Source organism: Natrix helvetica (assembly GCF_964273705.1).
Source record: "Natrix helvetica genome assembly, chromosome: 4".
NCBI classification, from domain to species: Eukaryota; Metazoa; Chordata; class Lepidosauria; order Squamata; family Natricidae; genus Natrix; species Natrix helvetica.
The window spans coordinates 164,658,337-164,678,946 of record NC_138550.1 but is presented as its reverse complement, the minus strand read 5'-3'; the positions used below and the strand labels follow the sequence as shown (position 1 = coordinate 164,678,946).

Genomic DNA, 20,610 nt, shown 5'->3' with positions numbered 1-20,610 from the left:
TTTTAATGATTTATGCATATTTTTATAATTTCATCCATTTTTTCAAATTCCCACCTTTTCATAATGTCCAGTTCATAAATTACAGTTATTTATACAGTTAATTGCAGTTTAGGTTCCACAGTTTCGTGTTATATTCCAATTCAGCTAAAATGGAGAGGAAAAAAGGGGGAGATAACTTAATCACTTCATTTTCTTTGTTCTTCCCTCTGGCAAATGGCTCCATATTCCTTCAACTGGATGATTTCCAGCAATACAGCTTGATATTTTTAAATCCAGTTTTAGATAGAATTATGAACAAAGATAATAATGCTTTTTCTTGATTTTTTTTCTTGTTATCTTCCACCTCTCATTGATTAGAGTTGCTTAAGATACAGTGATGTGTGGTGATGTTTATGACTGGTGCGGCTGGTGACGTCATCAAACCGCGTGGTTGCTCCGATCGCACGGGCGCAGCCCAAACGGAGAAGTTTCTTTTCTCAGAAATGTCAGAAAGGGACAGACAGGCTTCCGTAGCTCCACTGAAAAGACATTTCTGAGAAGAGAAACTTCTCCTTTCTCCTCCTTTCACCTCCCCTTCTAGCACTGACGTTGTTACCTAGGCATTTTTTGCATCGGGCGAGCCCGAGATCCTTGCAAGGAGAATGGGAAAACGTGTGCAGGCGGCTCCTCAACATACAGCCTCAATAAGCGCAGCCGCGGTCCCCTTCATGTTGGTTTAGGAAGGAGCAGAATGGGACCATGTGTGCAGGGGAAGGGGATCGCGGCTGTACTAATCTGAGGCTGTGTGCTGAGGAGCCGCCTGCACACGTTTTCCCATTCTCCTTGCAAGAATCCCGGGCTCGCCCGATGCAAAAAATGCCTAGGTAACAACGTCAGTGACAGAAGTGGGGGGGAAGGAGGAGAAAGGAGAAGTTTCTCTTCTCAGAAATGTCAGAAAGAGGCAGGCAGGCTGCCGCAGCTCCACTGAAAAGACATTTCTAAGAAGAGGAACTTCTCCTTTCTCCTCCTTCCCCCCCCTTCTAGCACTGACGTTGTTACCTAGGCATTTTATGCATCGGGCGAGCCCAATGCAAAAAATGGCAAGATCGGCACACTTGGGGCTGCTGCTGAGATGTCCAGGGAGGCTAAACCAAGCCGCGCGCCTCTCCCAGCCACTTTCGCGGCTTCCCGGAGTATTTTTTTTTATTTTCATGATGAGAGTGGTGCGGCTCTGCCTCCCCTGACTGCACGTCACTGTTAAGATATGTATAAATTAGAACAAACTCAAACAAAGAAAGTCTCCTTGGTATATTTTTAGCTTCCGTTTTCCCCCTCCTTTTTTCCTTAGTTAAGTTCCCAATTGTCAATTAATCTCTTTTAAAGATACAATATTTTCAAATCCAAGTTCAAAGTTTGTATTTCAATGGGTTAGTCAATTCTCGGTTTTCTCATTTCTGTCTCCAAGTTGTATAAAACAGACAGTTCTCTTTGTGCTTAACGATTTAAACCAGATTTTCCCCCTTTCTTTCTTTGCTTACTGCCAAAATCCCAATCTATCTGTCAATATTATTTCTATTCACAAGATTCTTTGCCTTTTCCAAATTCTGATTTGTGTCAGTTGGTTATTTAAATCTTCTTACCAGGTTTCCACATTCCTTTCATACACTGATCCTGCTCAGATGCTTAGTCCAGAAGCTCCAGCTTGATAGCAGTCATGCTGCCTTCCCCGACGCTGATTCAGAGAGCTAATCTCCGACCTACAAGGAACCTTTTGCATTGATTAGAGTTAACAAGTTCTGATTTATACTAGAAGACCTTGATCAGTTATACATTGAGGACTAACGGATAGTACTAGTACATTCCTTTCGATGTATATTTGCCATTGTCAGCCTATATTAATACTTGGTATTCTCTCTAAAGAATGAAAGATGCAAATATTAATAGTTTGTCTCCCTCCACATTAGTTTTCTTTTCCTGTTTTTTGGGTTGTCCTTTGCTTGTTCAAATGTCCAATAACCCTAGTTTGCCCCGTGGTGAAATGCAATTTCTTTTACTACTGCTTCTATGGGTGTGGCTTGGTGGGTGTAGCAGGGGAAGGATACTGCAAAATCCCCATTTCCTCCCCACTCCTGGGGGGTATTTGCCAGTTCTCTAAACTACTAAAAATTTCCACTACCGATTCTACAGAACCTGCCAGAACATGCTGAATTTCACTCCTGGTCTGCCCTCAGCCAGAATGTCTATTACAGGGAATTGGTAGGGATTTTATTGAAATGCATCTTGAAGATTTGGGGGTGAAAAGCTTGGGTCTGTATTGAGTACAGCAATTCTCCAGCCTCATAAAAAGCATTGATTTTAGGGTTATAATTTCCATCAAATGCCGAAAAAAAAAACCACAACATGCGTGTTGATATGCATAAGTGAAAAATAAATGTATGTGCTTGTGTGCGTGTGTGTGTTTGTGTGTGTGTGTGTGTGTGTGTGCGTGCTTGCATGTGAGAACTGATACTCTTTTCTGTTTTTTTTTAAGGCGAATCCCTTTCGAAAGTATTTTGGAGAGCAACATTTCTTTGTATATTATCGAAAGCGTGGGAAATGCTCCAAATACTTCTAAAATACCAGGAATCCCTTCTCCAGATGATCAACTGCTTCATAATTTAACGCGAAATCTTATCAATGGATTCCTTGCCCTTATTGGCATCTTAGGCCTGGTGGGAAATGGAAGGACAATTTACCTCCTGGCCTTTTCCATTAAGAGGAATCCTTTCACCACTTTCATCCTGAACCTCTCAGTCGCTGATTTTGGGGTCCTCACATCCCTCATTATTGCAGTTATATTTGTGACGGTGTCAACTCTGGGTAAAAGAAATGAGATTGTCCAAACCTTCTTCTTCTTGTTTTTTGAGCTCTTTTCCTTCACCTATTCTGCTAGCCAGTTTCTGCTGACAGCCATCAGCCTGGACAGGTGTGTGGCTGTCCTTTTCCCGCTCTGGCATCGCTGCCATCGTCCCCCAAATCTTTCCACCCTTGTTTGTAGCTTCATCTGGATCCTCTCCTTCCTGCTCTCTGCGGTGCACTTCATTCTGTCCCAGACAAACAGCTTTGGAAGTTCACGTTTTCTTTACCAGCTGATTGTGAATGGTTTACTTTGCACACCTCTCATGGTTGTGTCATCTCTGACACTTTGGATTCATGTGAGGTCTAAATCTCAACGCAATCAAAGGAAACTTCTCACTGCCATCTTGCTAGCTCTCCTCTTCTTCCTCCTCTTCTCTCTCCCAATGTATGCCTTATATGTCATTTATTATGTACGTTTCCATTATCCTTTCCTCTTGACCATTGGGATAGGATGTGCCACTCTCAACAGCAGCATCAACCCACTCCTTTATTTCTTAGTGGGGAGGAAGAAGAGGGGAAAGGATCAGCCCAGGGCGTCTCTGAAGGTGGCTTTGCAAAGAGTCTTCAAGGATGAACAGGAGAGCTCAGAAGGGCAGCAAACTAGGAAGAAAGAATTTTTGTGAAGTCTTACTGTCACTGCACATTCATGTTTTAAAAAGATAAATAAAATGTGTATTCAATAAAATGCACATATATTGAACAAAGTAGCTAATGCCAAACAATATAAAAAGGAAATATTGCTTTCTTCATAATTTCCAAAGGGAAGATCTCTATAAAGAAAATGTCTGACTTAGTAAAATTTCTTACTTCATAACATGAAATTGTATGTCTGACTTCACATACATTCTTTTTAATATCATATCATAAAATTATATGTCTGACTTCATATACATTCTTTTTTAATATCATAACAAAATTGTATGTCTGACTTCATATACTTTCTTTTTAATATCATAACATAATATTAAAAAAGTGGTCCCTATTTTTCTATTTGCATTTTTTACCTTCTTTCGAACTGCTAGGTTGACAGAAGCTGGGACAAGTAACGGGAGCTCACTCCGTTATTTGGGGCATGGGATTCGAACCACCGAACTGCTGACATTTCTGATCAACAAGCTCAGCGTCTTAGCCACTGAGCCACCGCGTCCCCTCTGCCTTAATTATGTGTTCCTTTTTCCATTTTTTGTTGCACTTATTTTTTTCTTCTTTCATGCAATGTTCTTTGTGCAACCATGCTGGGTTTTTTTCCTTGGTTTTCTTGTCTTTCCTTTTTAGTGGTATTGATAAAAATGTCTGATTTATCTCCACCCTCAATGTGCTTTTTTGAGCTTTAGTATGCCAGCCAACAAACCCCATATTTTGGAACAAGAACATTAACCACAGATCTTACTGTATCTAAAACAATCTTAAAAGAATTACATCCACCACTAAAGCAGTGTTGATGGCTTTAATTTCAGTTGTCTCAATTCATTGAATATCCTAAGTCATTTGTATACAAAACATAACAATTTTCTGGTTTAGGGTAATGTTGCTAAACTGAGCTGCAGAAAAGGCAGAGAATGAGGCACTTGTAGTGTTGAGAGTAAAACTTGTTTGTTTGTGAAGGAAGTGTCAAGTGGGCCCCAAATGGTCTCTGTGAACCCCTGGAACATGTTAAAAAATTTTCAACCATGTTACAAAACCTGACTAGCCAATTCCCTTCTATTGATTGAAGTACTGATTTTTGGATTGCACTCTGGAATGAAACATCAGGATAGCTTTTTAGTGTTTTATTTCTGAAGAAGAAAGTCTTCGAAATGTGCCCCTTTTTTCGTTTTTCTTTGCTTTTCTGCCTCATGCTAAGGGAATAAATGGGGAACTCACCAAATTTGCAGATGACACCAAGCTGGCAGGAATAGCCAACACTCCAGAAGACAGGCTTAAGATACAGAAGGATATTGACTGACTTGAACATTGGGCTCTATCTTACAAAATGAAATTCAATGGTGAAAAGAGTAAGGTTCTACATTTAGGCAAGAAAAACAAAATGCACAGGTACAGTATAGGTGGTACCATGTTCAATAGTAGTAACTGTGAGAGGCATCTTGGAGTCCTAGTGGACAACCATTTAAATATGAGCCAGCAGTGTGCAGCAGCTGCCAAAAAAGCCAACACAGTTCTAGGCTGCATCAACAGAGGGATAGAATCAAGATCACGTGAAGTGTTAATACCACTTTATAATGCCTTGGTAAGGCCACACTTGGAATACTGCATTCAGTTTTGGTCACCACGATGTAGAAAAGATGTGGAGACTCTGGAAAGAGTGCAGAGAAGAGCAAGAAAGATGATTAGGGGACTGGAGACTAAAACATATGAAGAACGGTTGCAGGAACTGGGTATGTCTAGTTTAATGAAAAGAAGGACTAGCTGAGACATGATAGCAGTGTTCCAATATCTTTGTGGGCTTGCCACAAAGAAGAGGGAGTGAAACTATTCTCCAAGGCACCTGAGGGTAGAACAAGAAGCAATGGGTGGAAACTAATCAAGGAGAGAAGCAACTTAGAACTGATAAGAAACTTACTGACAGTAACAACAATGAATCAGTGGAACAGCTTGCCTCCAGAAGTTGTGACTGTCCCAACACTGGAAGTCTTTAAGAAGATGTTGGATAGCCATTTGTCTGATATGGTATAGGGTTTACTGCCTAGGCATGGGGTTGGACTAGAGGACCTCCAAGGTCCCTTCCAATTCTGCTATTGTATAAGAATATTTATTTATTTATTTGTTCATTGATTCATTCATTGACTAATGAATGAATGAATTCTTGTTCTGCCTTGAGATGAATGAATGAATTAATTAATTCATCTGAAGGCAGAACAAGAAGCAATGGATGGAAACTAATTAAGTAGAGGACCAAACTAGAATTAAGGAGAAACGTCCTGACAGTTAGAGCAATGACTCAGTGGAATGGATTGCCTTAAGAAATTGAGGGTTCATCATTGGAGGTTTCTAAGAAGCGATTGGACAACCATTTGTCTGGCATGGTAAAGGATATCCTGCTTGAGCAGGGGGTTGGACTAGAAGACCTCCAAAGTTCTTTGCAACTTCATTCATTCATTCATTCATTCCGAGTCCCTCTGGGGAGAGGGGGCGGTCTATAAATTTAATAAAATTAAATTAAATAAATTAAATTCATTCATTCATTCATGTCTTCCCATGGTGGTGCTTTTCATCCTGAATGTTGGAGATGATGGAAAGATGCTCTTCCATTATGTTTATTTTTGGTTCCATGAAAATGTCCTGAACTGCCCATTTTTCCTAGGCTGAGGAAGCCTAATCAGAAGAGCTTCTCCTGACTTGCTTTGGGATTGAATTGGACTGTGAGCAAACAGAGTCAGAAGATTCCTTGAAGGTGATTCTACAGGGGGAGTCAGGCCTTTTCTCCCACTAAACAAGTGAATGGATGGTCTCAGTGTTCCAATCATGACAAGTTCACCAAAATTCTCTTTCCTTTGGACAAAACCGGACAAAAATGCTGGAATACTTTTTTCTTCTCCAGATTAAATGAGAAATGTTTGGAAGGAAATACAGAAACATTTTGACTTTTCAAAGTTGTATTTGCTTTTTAAAAATATGCACTAACCGCAACATTTGCAAACACGACAAAATGGGCCAGATGGTGGACGCTTGCATTGATTCTTGGATTCATTTGGGTAGCAAGGAAGTTGCTACCATAAAATAATTACTTCTTTAATGGGCCTGGATTCCAGGAATTTGACATCCAGATTAGGTTGCTTCCCTGTCAGATAGCTTTTGGTTGTTCCATGTTTCAAGATAATATTGTGGTTTCAAGCACTTCCTTCATACTGTGTGCGATAACATATAATGTTGCAAAATTCTGAGAAGAACGCTGTGTAAGTTCTTTTTTTCTTCCTTTTCTTTTTTTGAAACGTTGCAGCTTGGTCAATCTCCATTCTCCTTCTCAACTGCACTTACATCAAGTGCAGGCTAAGAGGATTCATTGAAAAAGACACCTCATGCTTAGATTCTGAAAGAGACCAGCTGTTCCCATCTGGAGATCCGTCACCAGGTATGTCTACAGTAAAGGCAGAGTTTCTTTTGTGGTAATGGCTATTTGCAAAATACTCCTTTTGGAGTTTAAGATAAGACTAGGGGACTATTAGTATGAGATCAGCTAATTCCACAGGATCCTTTGGCCAATAATAGAACTCAACTTTTTTTTTCTCAGGATAGTGTGACAGCAATGTTCCCATCCTTGATTTTTTGACTGGTGTGTGTCTGGCTTTGGTTGAATATCTTTTATCTGAGAACTTTTTCTTCATGGGAGAAAGACAAAGAGGAATCGCTCAAGATCTGGGCACAAAAACCCAAGAAAATCCTGGAAACATCTAAGAATTGATCTGGTCCCTAAACTGCAAGCCAGTAAGGGCAACTTGTTTATTTACTATAAGTAATCAATTCAACCCCTTGGGGGACTCATTAATAGTTCTAGAGACAGAAATTGTGAGCATTCAAGGAACGTCCTTTCTACTACAGGAATCTTCCTTGATAGAAGAGCTAACAGAAAGAGCAAAAGACAAACAAACAATGAAATTAGAATAGAATAATAGAATAGACTAATAACTTTATTGTCCCTTTGAATATACACTAATAAGCATACATTAAAATGAAATTTCATTGTATACAGCTCTCAAAGGGTTATCATCTCCAATACACACTACATAAATATAACTTAACAAAAAAAGAAATAAATAAATAAAAATTATGTATGTACCCACAAATATTATATAACACATAGAAACAACACTGTCTAGTTCAGATGTATACATGCAAATGGTGAGAAAAACAAATCTTGTTCATTTACCACATGGATGGCATAGAGAACAAAGCTGTTACAGTAGTCTTGCTAAAAATACTTCAAAATCTCCTCCCAAAGGGGAGCAACAAAAACAGACAATAAAATTGGCGTGTGGGGTCTCTAACGATGCTTTGAGCTGTAAGCACATAGCACTTAGAAGCAGCATCCTGAATAATGGGAATGAACTTCCTATAATCTTCTCTGCTATCCTTACCACTCTCTTTATGGGCTTTCCATTTGAAGCACTGCTCAAATTCAAATTTCAAATTTTTAATTTTTTAGCCGCTCCCTCTCCGCATGGAGAGGGAGCCAAACAAAACAGGGATGCAGTTAACCATTTTCAAAGTACTTTTATGTCAAATCCATTCTGAATTGTTGCAGGCATTGTTCATTTGAAATAGGTAGTTTTTGACTTACAACCATAAGCAAGCTGGGAATTACAGTCATGCTGTAATCTTCCAATAATGCTTGTATTAATATTCATAGTTTAGGATTCTTGTTTGGAATATCTTGCTGGTCTTAATCTTGCTGATCAGTGACAAGACATCAATCTTTGGGAAGAATGGCAAACTCATCAAGCAGTGAGAACCCTTTAAATATCCGATCAAGTTCTACTCTTGCTATTAATTGTTAGCTGATAACTTTTAAAAGATTTTCACTCAGTTTTTAAACATTCATTTTTGTAACTGTTGCTAGTTCCTTTGAATGTGTTTGGTCTTGGGCAGTAAATAAACGTTGATTGCTTGATTGAAAGGGAAAAATGTTTTAACCTGTTTTGTGTGGACAGCAGACCTACAGTGACAGTTCCTCAAGAACATAATTCCTTTAAGATGTTTTGACAAGATGAACAGACAAGTCTGCTTTCTTTTAATAATATTTCTCCTTAAATTGCAGTGTCCTGGATTGTCCTCCCTCATTACAGGTCTGAAGTCTTCTATGCACATTTTGCCCAATGGAGTTTCCATTAAATTTAACGGAAGGTAGGAACAGCATAAATTATATCATCTTCCTTTCCAGGAAGGATACTACTGCTGAAGAAAGCCCCAAATGTTTATAATATTCAAAAGTTCATTCCAAAATTTAAACTCTAGCACCCGTACATGAATTCCTGTTGTCGACCATCTCCTGGGGTTGGGAGGTGGGTGCTGGCATTTTGAAAACATTCAATAAGTGCATTTATAAAAGGACTCTTCAGGTGATTTTTCATAAAGTAAGTCTTATGGAGAACGTAAGAGTACTAACACACCAATATCTGTGATTTCCTGTATGCAACACCATCTCAGAATTGCCCTTTGCAGGGACACAAGTGTTGAAGTCAACATATCCCTCTGAGGCTGCATCAACAGAGGGATAGACTCAAGATCACGTGAAGTGTTAATATCACTTTATAATGCCTTGGTAAGGCCACACTTGGAATACTGCATTCAGTTTTGGTCACCACGATGTAGAAAAGATGTGGAGACTCTAGAAAGAGCACAGAGAAGAGCAACAAAGATGATTAGGGGACTGGAGGCTAAAACATATGAAGAAAGGTTGCAAGAACTGGGTATGTCTAGTTTAATGAAAAGAAGGACTAGGGGAGACATGATAGCAGTGTTCCAATATCTCAGGGGTTGCCACAAAGAAGAGGGAGTCAAACTATTTTCCAAGGCACCTGTGGGCAGAACAAGAAGCAATGAGTATAACTAATCAAGGAGAGAAGCAACTTAGAACTGAGGAGAAAGTTCCTGACAGTTAGAACAATTAATCAGTGGAACAGCTTGCCTCCAGAAGTTGTGAATGTCCCAACACTGGAAGTCTTTAAGAAGATGTTGGATAGTCATTTGTCTGAAGTGGTGTAAGGGTTTCCTGCTTGAGCAGGGGGTTGGACTAGAAGACCTCCAAGGTCCCTTCCAACTCTGCAATTGTATTGTATATGATTGGAAACCCAGATGCATTTCTGAAGATGAAGGAAGGGTGGGAAGAAAAGTCTCCTTTTTGAAAAAAAAATTTTTTGTGTGTGTGTATGTATATGTATGTATTTGTATGTGTATGTATACACACAGAGAGATACATACATACATACATACATACATACATACATACATACATACTTAATTACAGGTGGGAGGCAGTTGGATGGGCCTATCACGTGTACAATGGCCAACTTGATTAATGATGTATAAAGGTAGATATCTCTTCAATGGTAGTTTTTACACTCTGATGATGTTAGCAGAGGGTAATGAAAGCTAAGTGGGTAATATATTTTAAGTTTTGGAGATCACAATGACTGTCTCTTCTTTTATAACTACACCTGGAACTCGTATTTTAAGGATAATTACAAAGAGCCACAAACAGAAACACTTAAACCTAAATATGGAAAAGTGTCTAAAACACAGTAGTATTTTTGCTGCCTGATGTTACTGATCATAATCATGACTTACTGTAATTTCTTTCTCTCTAAAGACTCTTTAAATGGCTCAATGATATTCATCGATGAAACGGCTTATGAGTATGACAATATGTAAGTATAATATAGTTCAAAATATTTTATTTGCAGGATGCAGCCTTCCAATTGCTTCATAACATTTGTGAATGTCCAAAGACGTTCCAAGAGAATCAGTGAGGATTTTTTGATTCAGCGCAGGAGTCAGACAAGGGACAAAGCTCTCTGAGGGAAGCCTAGCCCCAATTGAGAATTACTAGGATATCTCCATTGACAGCACGTATGAACTTGGCAGAGTGTTAAAAACCAAATTTTCTGACTTCCAGCAGAAACAATGGAGTGGAACTCAGATTAATAAATAGGAACTCCAAAATTGAAAATGTTATTGACCTAGACTTAGTTATGTATATTCTGAACAGGGGTGGGTTCCTGCCAGTTCTAACCTTTTCTATAGAAGAGGTTCCACAAATCTACTGATTGGCTGGCTCACCAATCGCCCCACCCAGGTCTAAGAGTCCTATCTAAACCATAAAGTCTTAAAGCTGTCAAGTTTGAACACCCCTGGGGATTTGTTTTCTAAAGGGTTAGGGGTGCCAGGGTCTTGTAACTTGACAGCTTTAAGACTTGCATGCTTCAAATGCCAGAGTTTCTGAGCCAACATTTTGGTTGCTAAGCAAGTGTGTTCTTAAATGAGTTTCACCACATTTTACAAGTTGGCCATGCCCAGCCAGTCACATGACTGCCAAAACACTCCCGCTCCGTCACATGGCTGGCAAGCCACTCCCACCTGGTCACATGGCCAACAAGCCACTCCCACAAAGCAGGCCACACCTACAGAAGAGGTTCTAAAAAATTTTTGAAACCCACCACTGATTCTAAAGCATCAAACAAACACGAGAGTTTTAGTATTATATGGATAGAATTGAAAGTGAAAGAATGGAACAGAAACTGAATAGAAAGTGGGAGAGATTATATTCATTTCAGTTCATTATAATCCCAGAAAAAGAAAAGATGAGAAAGATGGATTACAAAGTAACAACAAAACCCTCAACCCTGATATTTTCTCAACTGTCCTACTCAAGGATGTAAAGCAGGGGTGTCAAACTCAAGGCCTGTGGGCCTGATCCAGCACACAGGGTGCTTAGATCTTGCCTGTGGGGCTGTTCTAGAAATAGGAAAGGACCGGCCTGCAGTGCCTCTGTGAATGAAAACACGACTCTCCTGAGTTCCATTTTTGCTGGTAGAGAATTTCAAGAGGCCATCCCAACCAAAAACGGAGCTTCTGGCCACAGGTTGCCCCGACATGAGTGACACCAATCTGGCCACACCCACCATGGCCACGCCCACTCTGACTGCATCCACCCTGGCCCTGAGGTGAAACACAATCCTGATGTTGCCCTCAATGAAATTGCGTTTGACACACCTGATGTATTGGAAGGCCCTCAACCTCAAATTTCTGTCTCATACTTAGAACTTGTTTTCTTTCTTATAATAACTTTTTTAAAATTTTCATGCAAATAACCACATGTATACTGTTACATAACCAACACTATTTTGTATCATTAAATATTTATGTCAATTGGTCTTACCATCAACCCCCAAGACCTATTATTGGCTCTTCTGCTCTTCATACACCATATTTGTATCCTATCCATCACTTTCTTCTCCCTCTCTACTTCTCCCCCCACTTCCTTTCTTCCCTCTGCCATTCTTCTCTTCTCTACTTCCCCTTCCTCTCTCCTTCTCCTCTCTCCTCTTTCCACTCCTCCTTTCTCACCTTTTCTTCCTCCCACTCTTCCCTCTCTCCTAACCCTCTCTTCTTCCCCTTACCTCTCTCCCCTCTTCCACACTCTTCATCTCATTTACATGGTATATTTCAGCCTCTGAGCATGCTCCATTTTATGTTGATGGTATTTATAATTTAATTTCAATAAACATTTTTTAATTTTAATTATATATATCCTCTTTTTGAAAGAAAAAGTATACATATATAGCTATTATATTTTAAACTCCCCCCCCCACCTTATTTTTGACTGAAATGTGGACCTGGTTACAATTTCCAGCTATTGTCATCATAATATTGTATAGTTATACATCATTACATGCCTCAAACTTCTGGTTCTGTCTTTATAATCTCAATAATTTTCCATTATAAGTATATTTCAAGTTCTCCCTCCATTTTTCTATATCTTTACGTAGCTTACATTTAATTGTCTTTAAATTACAATCCTTGCTGTTCAATGCTTCTTACAATTCTGTTCATCTGCGCTGTAAAATAACAAGCAATACACACCTCACTTTTGTTCAGCTTCTTAAAAGGTCTATATGAGTCAATTTTTCATATATTTTAAACTATATTTAATTATCTTTCCTTTATCATATTCAATCAATTAGAAACTCTTCTTCCTTCTCCACCCACTGCTGCATCTTTTTATATATCCTCTGTCTTCCTGTCTGTTAGATCTGGGCAACGAGAGACAGACTGCGGACACGAAGTAACTTATCAGCTCATTTATTAGTAGTAGTAGTGATCCAGCTTGCTCTGTAGTCGGAGGGTTCCCCTTTTATAGGGATTGGGCACACCCCTCGACCAATCAGAGGGATACCTGTTTCCCGCTGTAGGAGCGGACCAGAGGGAAGACTTATCGCGATATATGTTAATATCTAACACCCCTCCCCTCCTAGATGGAACGTTGCGGTAGGTAACATAGTCTTTTAGGTATGTGGGTGTTTGTCTTGCTCGGGAGGAACGTCGTAGTTCGGGTTGGTTTGAAGTGGTTGCAGGACTGGGTGCGGGTCGGTTCAAAGAAGTTGCAGGATCGGGTGTTTTTTCTATTTCCCTTTCTGGCGGTCCGGTGCCTTCGTTGCTCGGGCGTTCAGGAGTTTGTTTGGCTGTGTTGTCTGGGGGTTGCTCTGCTATGTGCGTGTTGTCTTGTTCCACGCTTGGCTCGCCGGCGTCGTTGTTTCCTATGATGGGGTTTTCTTGTGGCTGACTTCCTGTAGACAGGAAACTCTCGTCTTCATTTCGAAGGTTGGCGTGTGCTAGGCGACCCCGAAGTTGGTCGATGTGCCTTTTCCAATTTCGCCCATCTTCTAGTTCCAGCAAATACGATCGTGGACCCGTGATGCCAATGACCTTTGCCGGCATCCACAATGTCCCCCCTGTGTAGTTGTGAGCGTATACTGAATCCCCTACTCTGAAAGACCGGATCTTACTTGTAGAGTCTGGGGGAGCCGTGGCAGAGTAATTCGGGTGGAGCCAGTCCAGGTGAGACCGTAGGCGGCGACCCATGAGTAGTTCAGCGGGGCTCCTACCCGTCGTTGCGCTTGGGGTAATGTGTTGAATGAGGAGGTAATGGTCAATGCGTGTTTGCCAATCACCTGGACCCATCCTAGCGAGGGCCTCTTTTGCGAATCGCACCATTCTCTCCGCCTGACCATTGGATGCTGGATGGAATGGCGCGACGAGGGCATGCCGGATTCCCAACCCCGCTAAAAATGTTTCAAACTGCATGGCCGTGAATTGAGGCCCGTTATCGGATACTAGGAGATCTGGTAGGCCATGAGTGGCGAAGAGTCGCCGAAGAACCTTTATGACTGCCTCTGCCGTGGTTGAAGTCATTAGGACTACATCTAGCCATTTAGAATAAGCATCTACAACTATAAGGAAGGTCTGACCCTGGAATGGCCCTGCGAAATCGATGTGTATTCGCGACCAGGGTGCCTTGGGTTTCTCCCATTCTGTGGCGGGCGCTTCCGGGGGTGCTGGTCTCGACTCCTGGCATGGGTCGCAAGTGGCCACCCACTCCTCTATTTCTTTGTCCATGTTTGGCCACCACACGTAACTTCTTGCTAACGCCTTCATTCTCACAATCCCCGGATGACCCATATGTAAAGTATCTAATACATTTTTTCGTAGAGCATAAGGAATAACAACTCGATCCCCCCACAACAAACATCCCTGTAACACTGAGAGTTCGTCCCGTTTTGACCAAAACATTTTGAATTCCGGGCCCACATTTCCCTTCGGCCACCCCCTCCAAACCCAAGTTTGCACTTGCTTTATTAAATTGTCTTTAGAGGAGAACCTTGCAACATCGTAGGAAGAGACCGGTCCCGAATCCAAACAGTCAATGAGCAATACCGGTACTTCTGGAGTGGGGTCTGGCAGAATGTCGGGTAATGGGCAACGGCTGAGTGCATCTGCGTGTCCTAAAGTGGAGCCCGGTCGATGAATTAACTTGTAGGAGTACGCAGCCAGGAAAACAGTCCACCTGGTCATGCGTGGAGAAAGGGAGACCGGAGTGGGGCGGTTTCCCGCCAAAAGTCCCAACAGCGGTTTGTGATCTGTGATCAGTTCAAAATCGCGGCCGTAGAGGTATTCATGGAAACGTTTTACACCAGCTACGGCAGCCAACGCTTCCCTGTCCATTTGGCTGTAGTTCCTTTCGGCCGATGAAAGAGTTCTGGAGTAGAAAGCGATGGGTGCTTCTTTTCCGTCGGGCATCCTGTGGCTGAGGACTGCTCCAACTCCGAAAGGTGATGCGTCGCAGGTCAATACCAGCGGTAGGGTCTGACTGTATTGAACAAGCAGTGAGTCAGTGGTGAGCAGGCGCTTTACCCCGGCGAAAGCTGCAGCTTTGGATCGTCCCCATTTCCATGGTGCGTTCCTCTGGAGTAGACGGTGTAGTGGCTCAGCAACGGTCGCCTTCTGCCTCAGAAAAACGCTGTAGAAGTTAAGTAATCCGAGGAAGGCCTGCAACTCGGTCTGATTTCGTGGTGTGGGGGCGTCCTGGATCGCCTTAATTTTCTTTGAAGTGGGGTGTATTCCCTGACCATCGATTCTATAACCCAGGAATTCTACGCTAGGCACGTTAATTTGGCATTTTTCCTTTTTAAGGCGGAGACCCTTTTCTCTGATTCTGGCCAAAACAGATCTGACTCTTTTATTTAGTTGCTCCTCGTTTGCAGCGGACACCAAGATGTCGTCAAAATATGGGACGACTCCCGGTATCCCTTGCAACAGTCGTTCCATGACGCTCTGGAACAATCCTGGGGCAATACTCACACCGAATTGTAGCCGGTTACATTTGAAAGCTCCTCTATGCGTCACTATAGTCTGGGCCTCCGCTGTGGCGCTATCAACTGGCAGCTGCTGGTAAGCTTGTGCCATGTCTAACTTAGCAAAAACCTTTCCCGGCCCCAACGAGTGCAATAAGTGCTGTACTACGGGCACAGGATATGCGCTCTGTTGTAGCGCGACATTAATTGTGCATTTATAGTCCGCGCAGATGCGGACTGATCCGTCTGGTTTGACTGGGGTCACGATAGGTGTCTCCCAGCGCGCGTGATCTACCGGCTCAAGGATCCCTTGTTCCACTAACTTATCTATCTCCTTATCTATTTTTGGGCGGAGTGCAAAGGGCACTCGTCTCGGTTTAAGTCGGATTGGCGCCACATTTGGGTCTAAATTGAACGATATTGGTTTACCCACATACTTACCCAGACCGGGGCTGAACACATCCTCGAACTCCTTAAAAATCTGTTCAGCGCTGCTGTTTCTCACGGCGTTGATTCCGGTGACTTCTAATCCCAGGGCTTCAAACCAATCAAGCCCCAGGAGGTTCTGCAATGGCGCGCTGGGGATGGTCACGGGCAGCTGGGCTTCGATGTCCTTGAAACGGATGTGGAATGTGCCTTGGCCCACGATGGGGACTTGGTTCCCCTGGTAGTCTCGTAGCAGGACGTCTGGAGCGCGCAGTTGGCTCTTTCTGAGGCTAGGGATAGCCTGTTTCATGGATGCCCATGAAATGATCGTCAGGGTTGATCCTGTGTCAACTTCTAGCTCGCAGGGTGAGCCCTCCAAGAGGACTGTGACTTTCAGCCTTTTGGGCCGCTTAGGGCGGACCTGATGTATCGTGGTGAGATACGTTCGCAACTCATCTCTCTGGGTCAGCTCTATCTCATCGTCAACATCCTGAAAATAGTCTTGTTGAGCGTCTTGATAGAACGCTCTTTCAGCTCTCTGTGTGTAATCTCTCTGGGGATACGCTCGCTCACTTCCTTGTGAGTAATCTCTCTGGGGATACGCTCGTTCAGCTCTTTGGAAACTTTCTCTCTGGGTAAACACTTGTGGATTTCTCTCTGGGCGCCCTTTTTGATTTCGCCAAGCCCCTGGGTTGGGCTTCTGTTGGCGGTACATGGGTGGCTGCCGTGAGGCAGGGACTCCGCTCCGGCACACTCGTGCGATGTGCCCAAGTTTGTTGCAGTGCGAACAAACAACGTTCCTGAACCTGCAAGTAGACCTGGGGTGATTCCCTCCGCAGCTTGCGCAGGGCGGCAAACGGGATCCGGGTCTCCCCCCAGGCCTCAAGTGACTGCTCTGCATCAGGTGACTGTCCTCGAACTCGGGATTCTCGTAGTCGGGGCTTGTGTCCTCGTAGTGAACTCTGGTTTGTCTCGGTGCTGGCTGGGTTACGCTGGCCCCTCGTTGTATGGTCACCGATGATTTTTCCGCTGATTCTGACGCTCTTGCTTCGTTTAACCCTGATTGTAGGGTTAAATTCGGGTTTGCCAGCAGCTTCTTTTGCAAAGAAATGTCTCTTATCCCACAGATGAGCTGCTCTAAGATGTGCTCTTCCAGATCCCTGTATTCGCAGTGGGCTGCTGCTTTTCGTAGGGCTGCAACATATTGATTAATGGATTCTCCCACCTTCTGAGTCCTCATGTTGAATTCCTTGCGGCAGACATGGCGGGAAGGTTTTGGCGCGTAATGAGTTTGCAGAGTCTGTTGCAACGTCGCCCACGATACTGCTTGTATTGGAGTAGGCGCGGTGAGGTCTCTGGCCGTATTGAAGACTTCCTTTCCGCAGTAGCCGAGGAAGATGTTTTTCTTCCTTGCATCGGTGATCCCCGTGTACTCGTTCGCTTCGAGGAAACACTCGAAACGAATCATGAAAGCTTCCCATTCGTCGTTTGCTGGGTCGAAAGGAGCGGGGGGAGCATGCATCGCCATCTTCTCAGTTTGAATTTGCCGCGCTGCGGTGATCTGAGATGGCTGCCGGAATTACTGCCGAATTCCTGGGCTGGATCAAATCCGGAGATTCTGGAGGTAGCGTTCTTCGTCCTATCTGTCTCTCGATCCCACCTTCGTCGCCAATGTTAGATCTGGGCAACGAGAGACAGACTGCGGACACGAAGTAACTTATCAGCTCATTTATTAGTAGTAGTAGTGATCCAGCTTGCTCTGTAGTCGGAGGGTTCCCCTTTTATAGGGATTGGGCACGCCCCTCGACCAATCAGAGGGATACCTGTTTCCCGCTGTAGGAGCGGACCAGAGGGAAGACTTATCGCAATATATGTTAATATCTAACACTATCTTCTCTTCCTCTTTTCTCTTATTGCTCCTTTCTTTCTTATCTTTCTTCTCTAAACCTATCCTGTTTTCTTTGTTGGGCAATAGCCCCCCCCCCCCCTTCAGTTTTCCCTGTGCCACTGTCAAACTCAGTGAAATCTTTTGTCTGCTTTTTATTTTCCATTGTTTCTACCATTTCATTACCCTCCCCCTCTTCTTCCCTCATTTCCTGCCTCTCCTCAATTTCTAACTTCAAAATTCTATTTAAGCTTAATTTTAATGATTTATGCATATTTTTATAATTTCATCCATTTTTTCAAATTCCCACCTTTTCATAATGTCCAGTTCATAAATTACAGTTAGTTATACAGTTAATTGTAGTTTAAGTTCCACAATTTCTTCTTATTTCCTAATTCTGATATGGCTTATGTTCCAATTCAGCTAAAATGGAGAGGAAAAAAGGGGGAGATAACTTAATCACTTTGTTTTCTTTGTTCTTCCCTCTGGCAAATGACTCCATATTCCTTCAACTGGATGATTTCCAGCAATACAGCTTGATATTTTTAAATCCAGTTTTAGATTATGAACAGAGATAACAATGCTTTTTCTTGATTTTTTTTCTTGTTACCTTCAACCTCTCATTGATTAGAGTTGCTTAAGATATGTATAAATTAGAACAAACTCAAACAAAGCAAGTCTCCTTGGTATATTTTTAGCTTCCGTTTCCCCCCTCCTTTTTTTCCTTTGTTAAGTTCCCAATTGTCCATTAATCTCTTTTAAAGATACAATCATTTCAAATCCAAATTCAAAGTTTGTATTTCAATGGGTTAATCAAGTCTCCGTTTTTTCATTTCTGTCTCCAAGTTGTTTAAAACAGACAGTTCTCTTTGTGCTTAACGATTTAAACCAGATTTTCCCCCTTTCTTTCTTTTCCTACTGCCAAAATCCCAATCTATCTGTCAATATTATTTCTATTCACAAGATTCTTTGCCTTTTCCAAATTCTGATTTGTGTCCGTTGGTTATTTAAATCTTCTTACCATGTTTCCACATTCCTTTCATACACTGATCCTGCTCAGATGCTTAGTCCAGAAGCTCCAGCTTGATAGCAGCCATGCAGCCTTCCCCGATGCTGATTCAGAGAGCTAATCTCCGACTTATAAGGAACCTGTTGCATTGATTAGAGTTAACAAGCTCTGATTTATACTAGAAGAGCCTTATCAATTATACATTGAGGACTAACGGATAGTACTAGTACATTCCTTTTGATGTATATTTGCCATTGTAAGCCTATATTAATACTTGGTATTCTCTCCAAAGAATGAAAGATGCAAATATTAATAGTTTGTCTCCCTCCACATTAGTTTTCTTTTCCTGTTTTTTGGGTTGTCCTTTGCTTGTTCAGATGCCCAATAACTCTAGTCTGCCCCGTGGTGAAATGCAATTTCTTTTACTACTGCTTCTGGGGGCGTGGCTTGGTGGGTGTAGCAGGGGAAGGATACTGCAAAATCCCCATTTCCTCCCCACTCCTGGGGGGTATTTGCCAGTTCTCTAAACTACTAAAAATTTCCACTACCGATTCTCCAGAACCTGCCAGAACATGCTGAATTTCACCCCTGGTCTGCCCTCAGCCAGAGTGTCTCTTTCAGGGAATTGGTAGGGATTTTAATGAAATGCATCTTGAATAAGGTGACCAACTTTTTTACAATGAAAAGGAGGACAAAACACGTTCTATTGTCCAAAATGCTAAGGTGACCAACTTTTTTACAATGAAAAGGAGGACAAAACACGTTCTATTGTCCAAAATGCTAAGGTGACCACCTTTTTACAATGAAAAGGAGGACAAATAAATTGGAAAAAATATATCGTAAATAAAAGAAATATTTTATTCATTGCAACAATAATACACTAAAATATGATATATGCATAATAAAACATTTGCAACATTTTATATTGTAATTATGCTTACATGCCTGTTAATTATTATTTAAATGAGTACTTTTCCATTGAATTAATATTTTTTGTCAATGTATCATCTTCTAACAATATATTGGAAATATCTGAACAAGAAATATCCTTCATATTGAATTTTACGGCAAGCGCTGCAGCTAGAGTATCAACATTCAATCTTGATTTCTCACTTGTCGAAAAATCATTAGCAATTGAAAAAAACTCTTTCAACTGCTGCATTAGTTCCAGGGCAGCACAACGTAAATTGAACAAATATAAATAAATGTTCACATGGAATATGTTCATTTTTGAAATGGCTTAAAAATATTCACCCATCTTTTATCAATTTCAACATGTTGATTTTCCCATTGTACTAATTTTTCAGAATTTAAATATACATTCAGTCTTCTAATTTCTTCAAAGAGACAATTGTCGTCTATTTTAATATCTAGCATTTCTTTAGATAAAAATTCAACACAAGATTCAATATCTGTTCAATATACTTGCGATGAAGTAAAAAAACTCCATTCAAAACTGTTTAATAAAACGTGAATTGTACTTACCTCTGTATAATTGAATATTCACTGAGAAAGAAATAATTACCGTGAGTCATTCAATTGCCGACGTGCCGTGAGTCTACTGCGTGCGTATGTGCCGTGTTGTGTTTCGGTAAGAAGTAAACAAAGCCACTTGCACCCGGTGCTCTCTCTCAAGGTCTCCCATGCGGAGCGTATGCGTCTCATAATCGCGTCTTATACCGCACTATACCGAGTCTTGACGAATTGTCATGTCAAATACAAATATGTCACATAACGCGCAACAGATTAGTCTGCAAATATCGAAAAGGAGGACATGTAGGAGGACACTTTTCGAGGGAGGACAGAAATTACAAAAGAAGGACTGTCCTCCCTAAAGGAGGACGGTTGGTCACCTTAATCTTGAAGAATTTGGGGTGAAAAGCTTGGATCTGTATTGAGTACAGCAATTCTCCAGCCTCTTAAAAGCATTGATTTTAGGGCTGTAATTTCCATCAGATGGTGAAAAAAAAAAAGCCACATGCATGTTGATATGCATAAATGAAAAATAAATCTCTCTCTATGTGTGTGCATGTTTGTGTGTGTGTGTGTGTGTGTGTGTCTTGGTATGT

The 20,610-nt window shown here is 41.7% G+C and overlaps 1 protein-coding gene across 5 annotated transcripts in view; it reads left to right on the top strand.

Moving 5' to 3' along the window:
* The window catches only part of LOC309391031 (proto-oncogene Mas-like), a 32,267-nt gene extending 22,023 nt beyond the window's left edge, over positions 1–10,244 (top strand). For 4 of the 5 annotated variants that reach the window (XM_081951062.1, XM_081951063.1, XM_081951064.1 and 1 more), the window contains one exon: positions 2,510–4,059. In XM_081951062.1, coding sequence (XP_081807188.1) covers positions 2,510–3,500 — 991 coding nt within the window. In that variant the 3' untranslated portion in view covers positions 3,501–4,059. Of the gene's footprint in view, positions 1–2,509; positions 4,060–10,180 lie in introns of those variants that run through there. The other variant, XR_014175215.1, reaches the window with a different exon arrangement.
* The last annotated feature ends 10,366 nt before the right edge of the window (positions 10,245–20,610 follow it).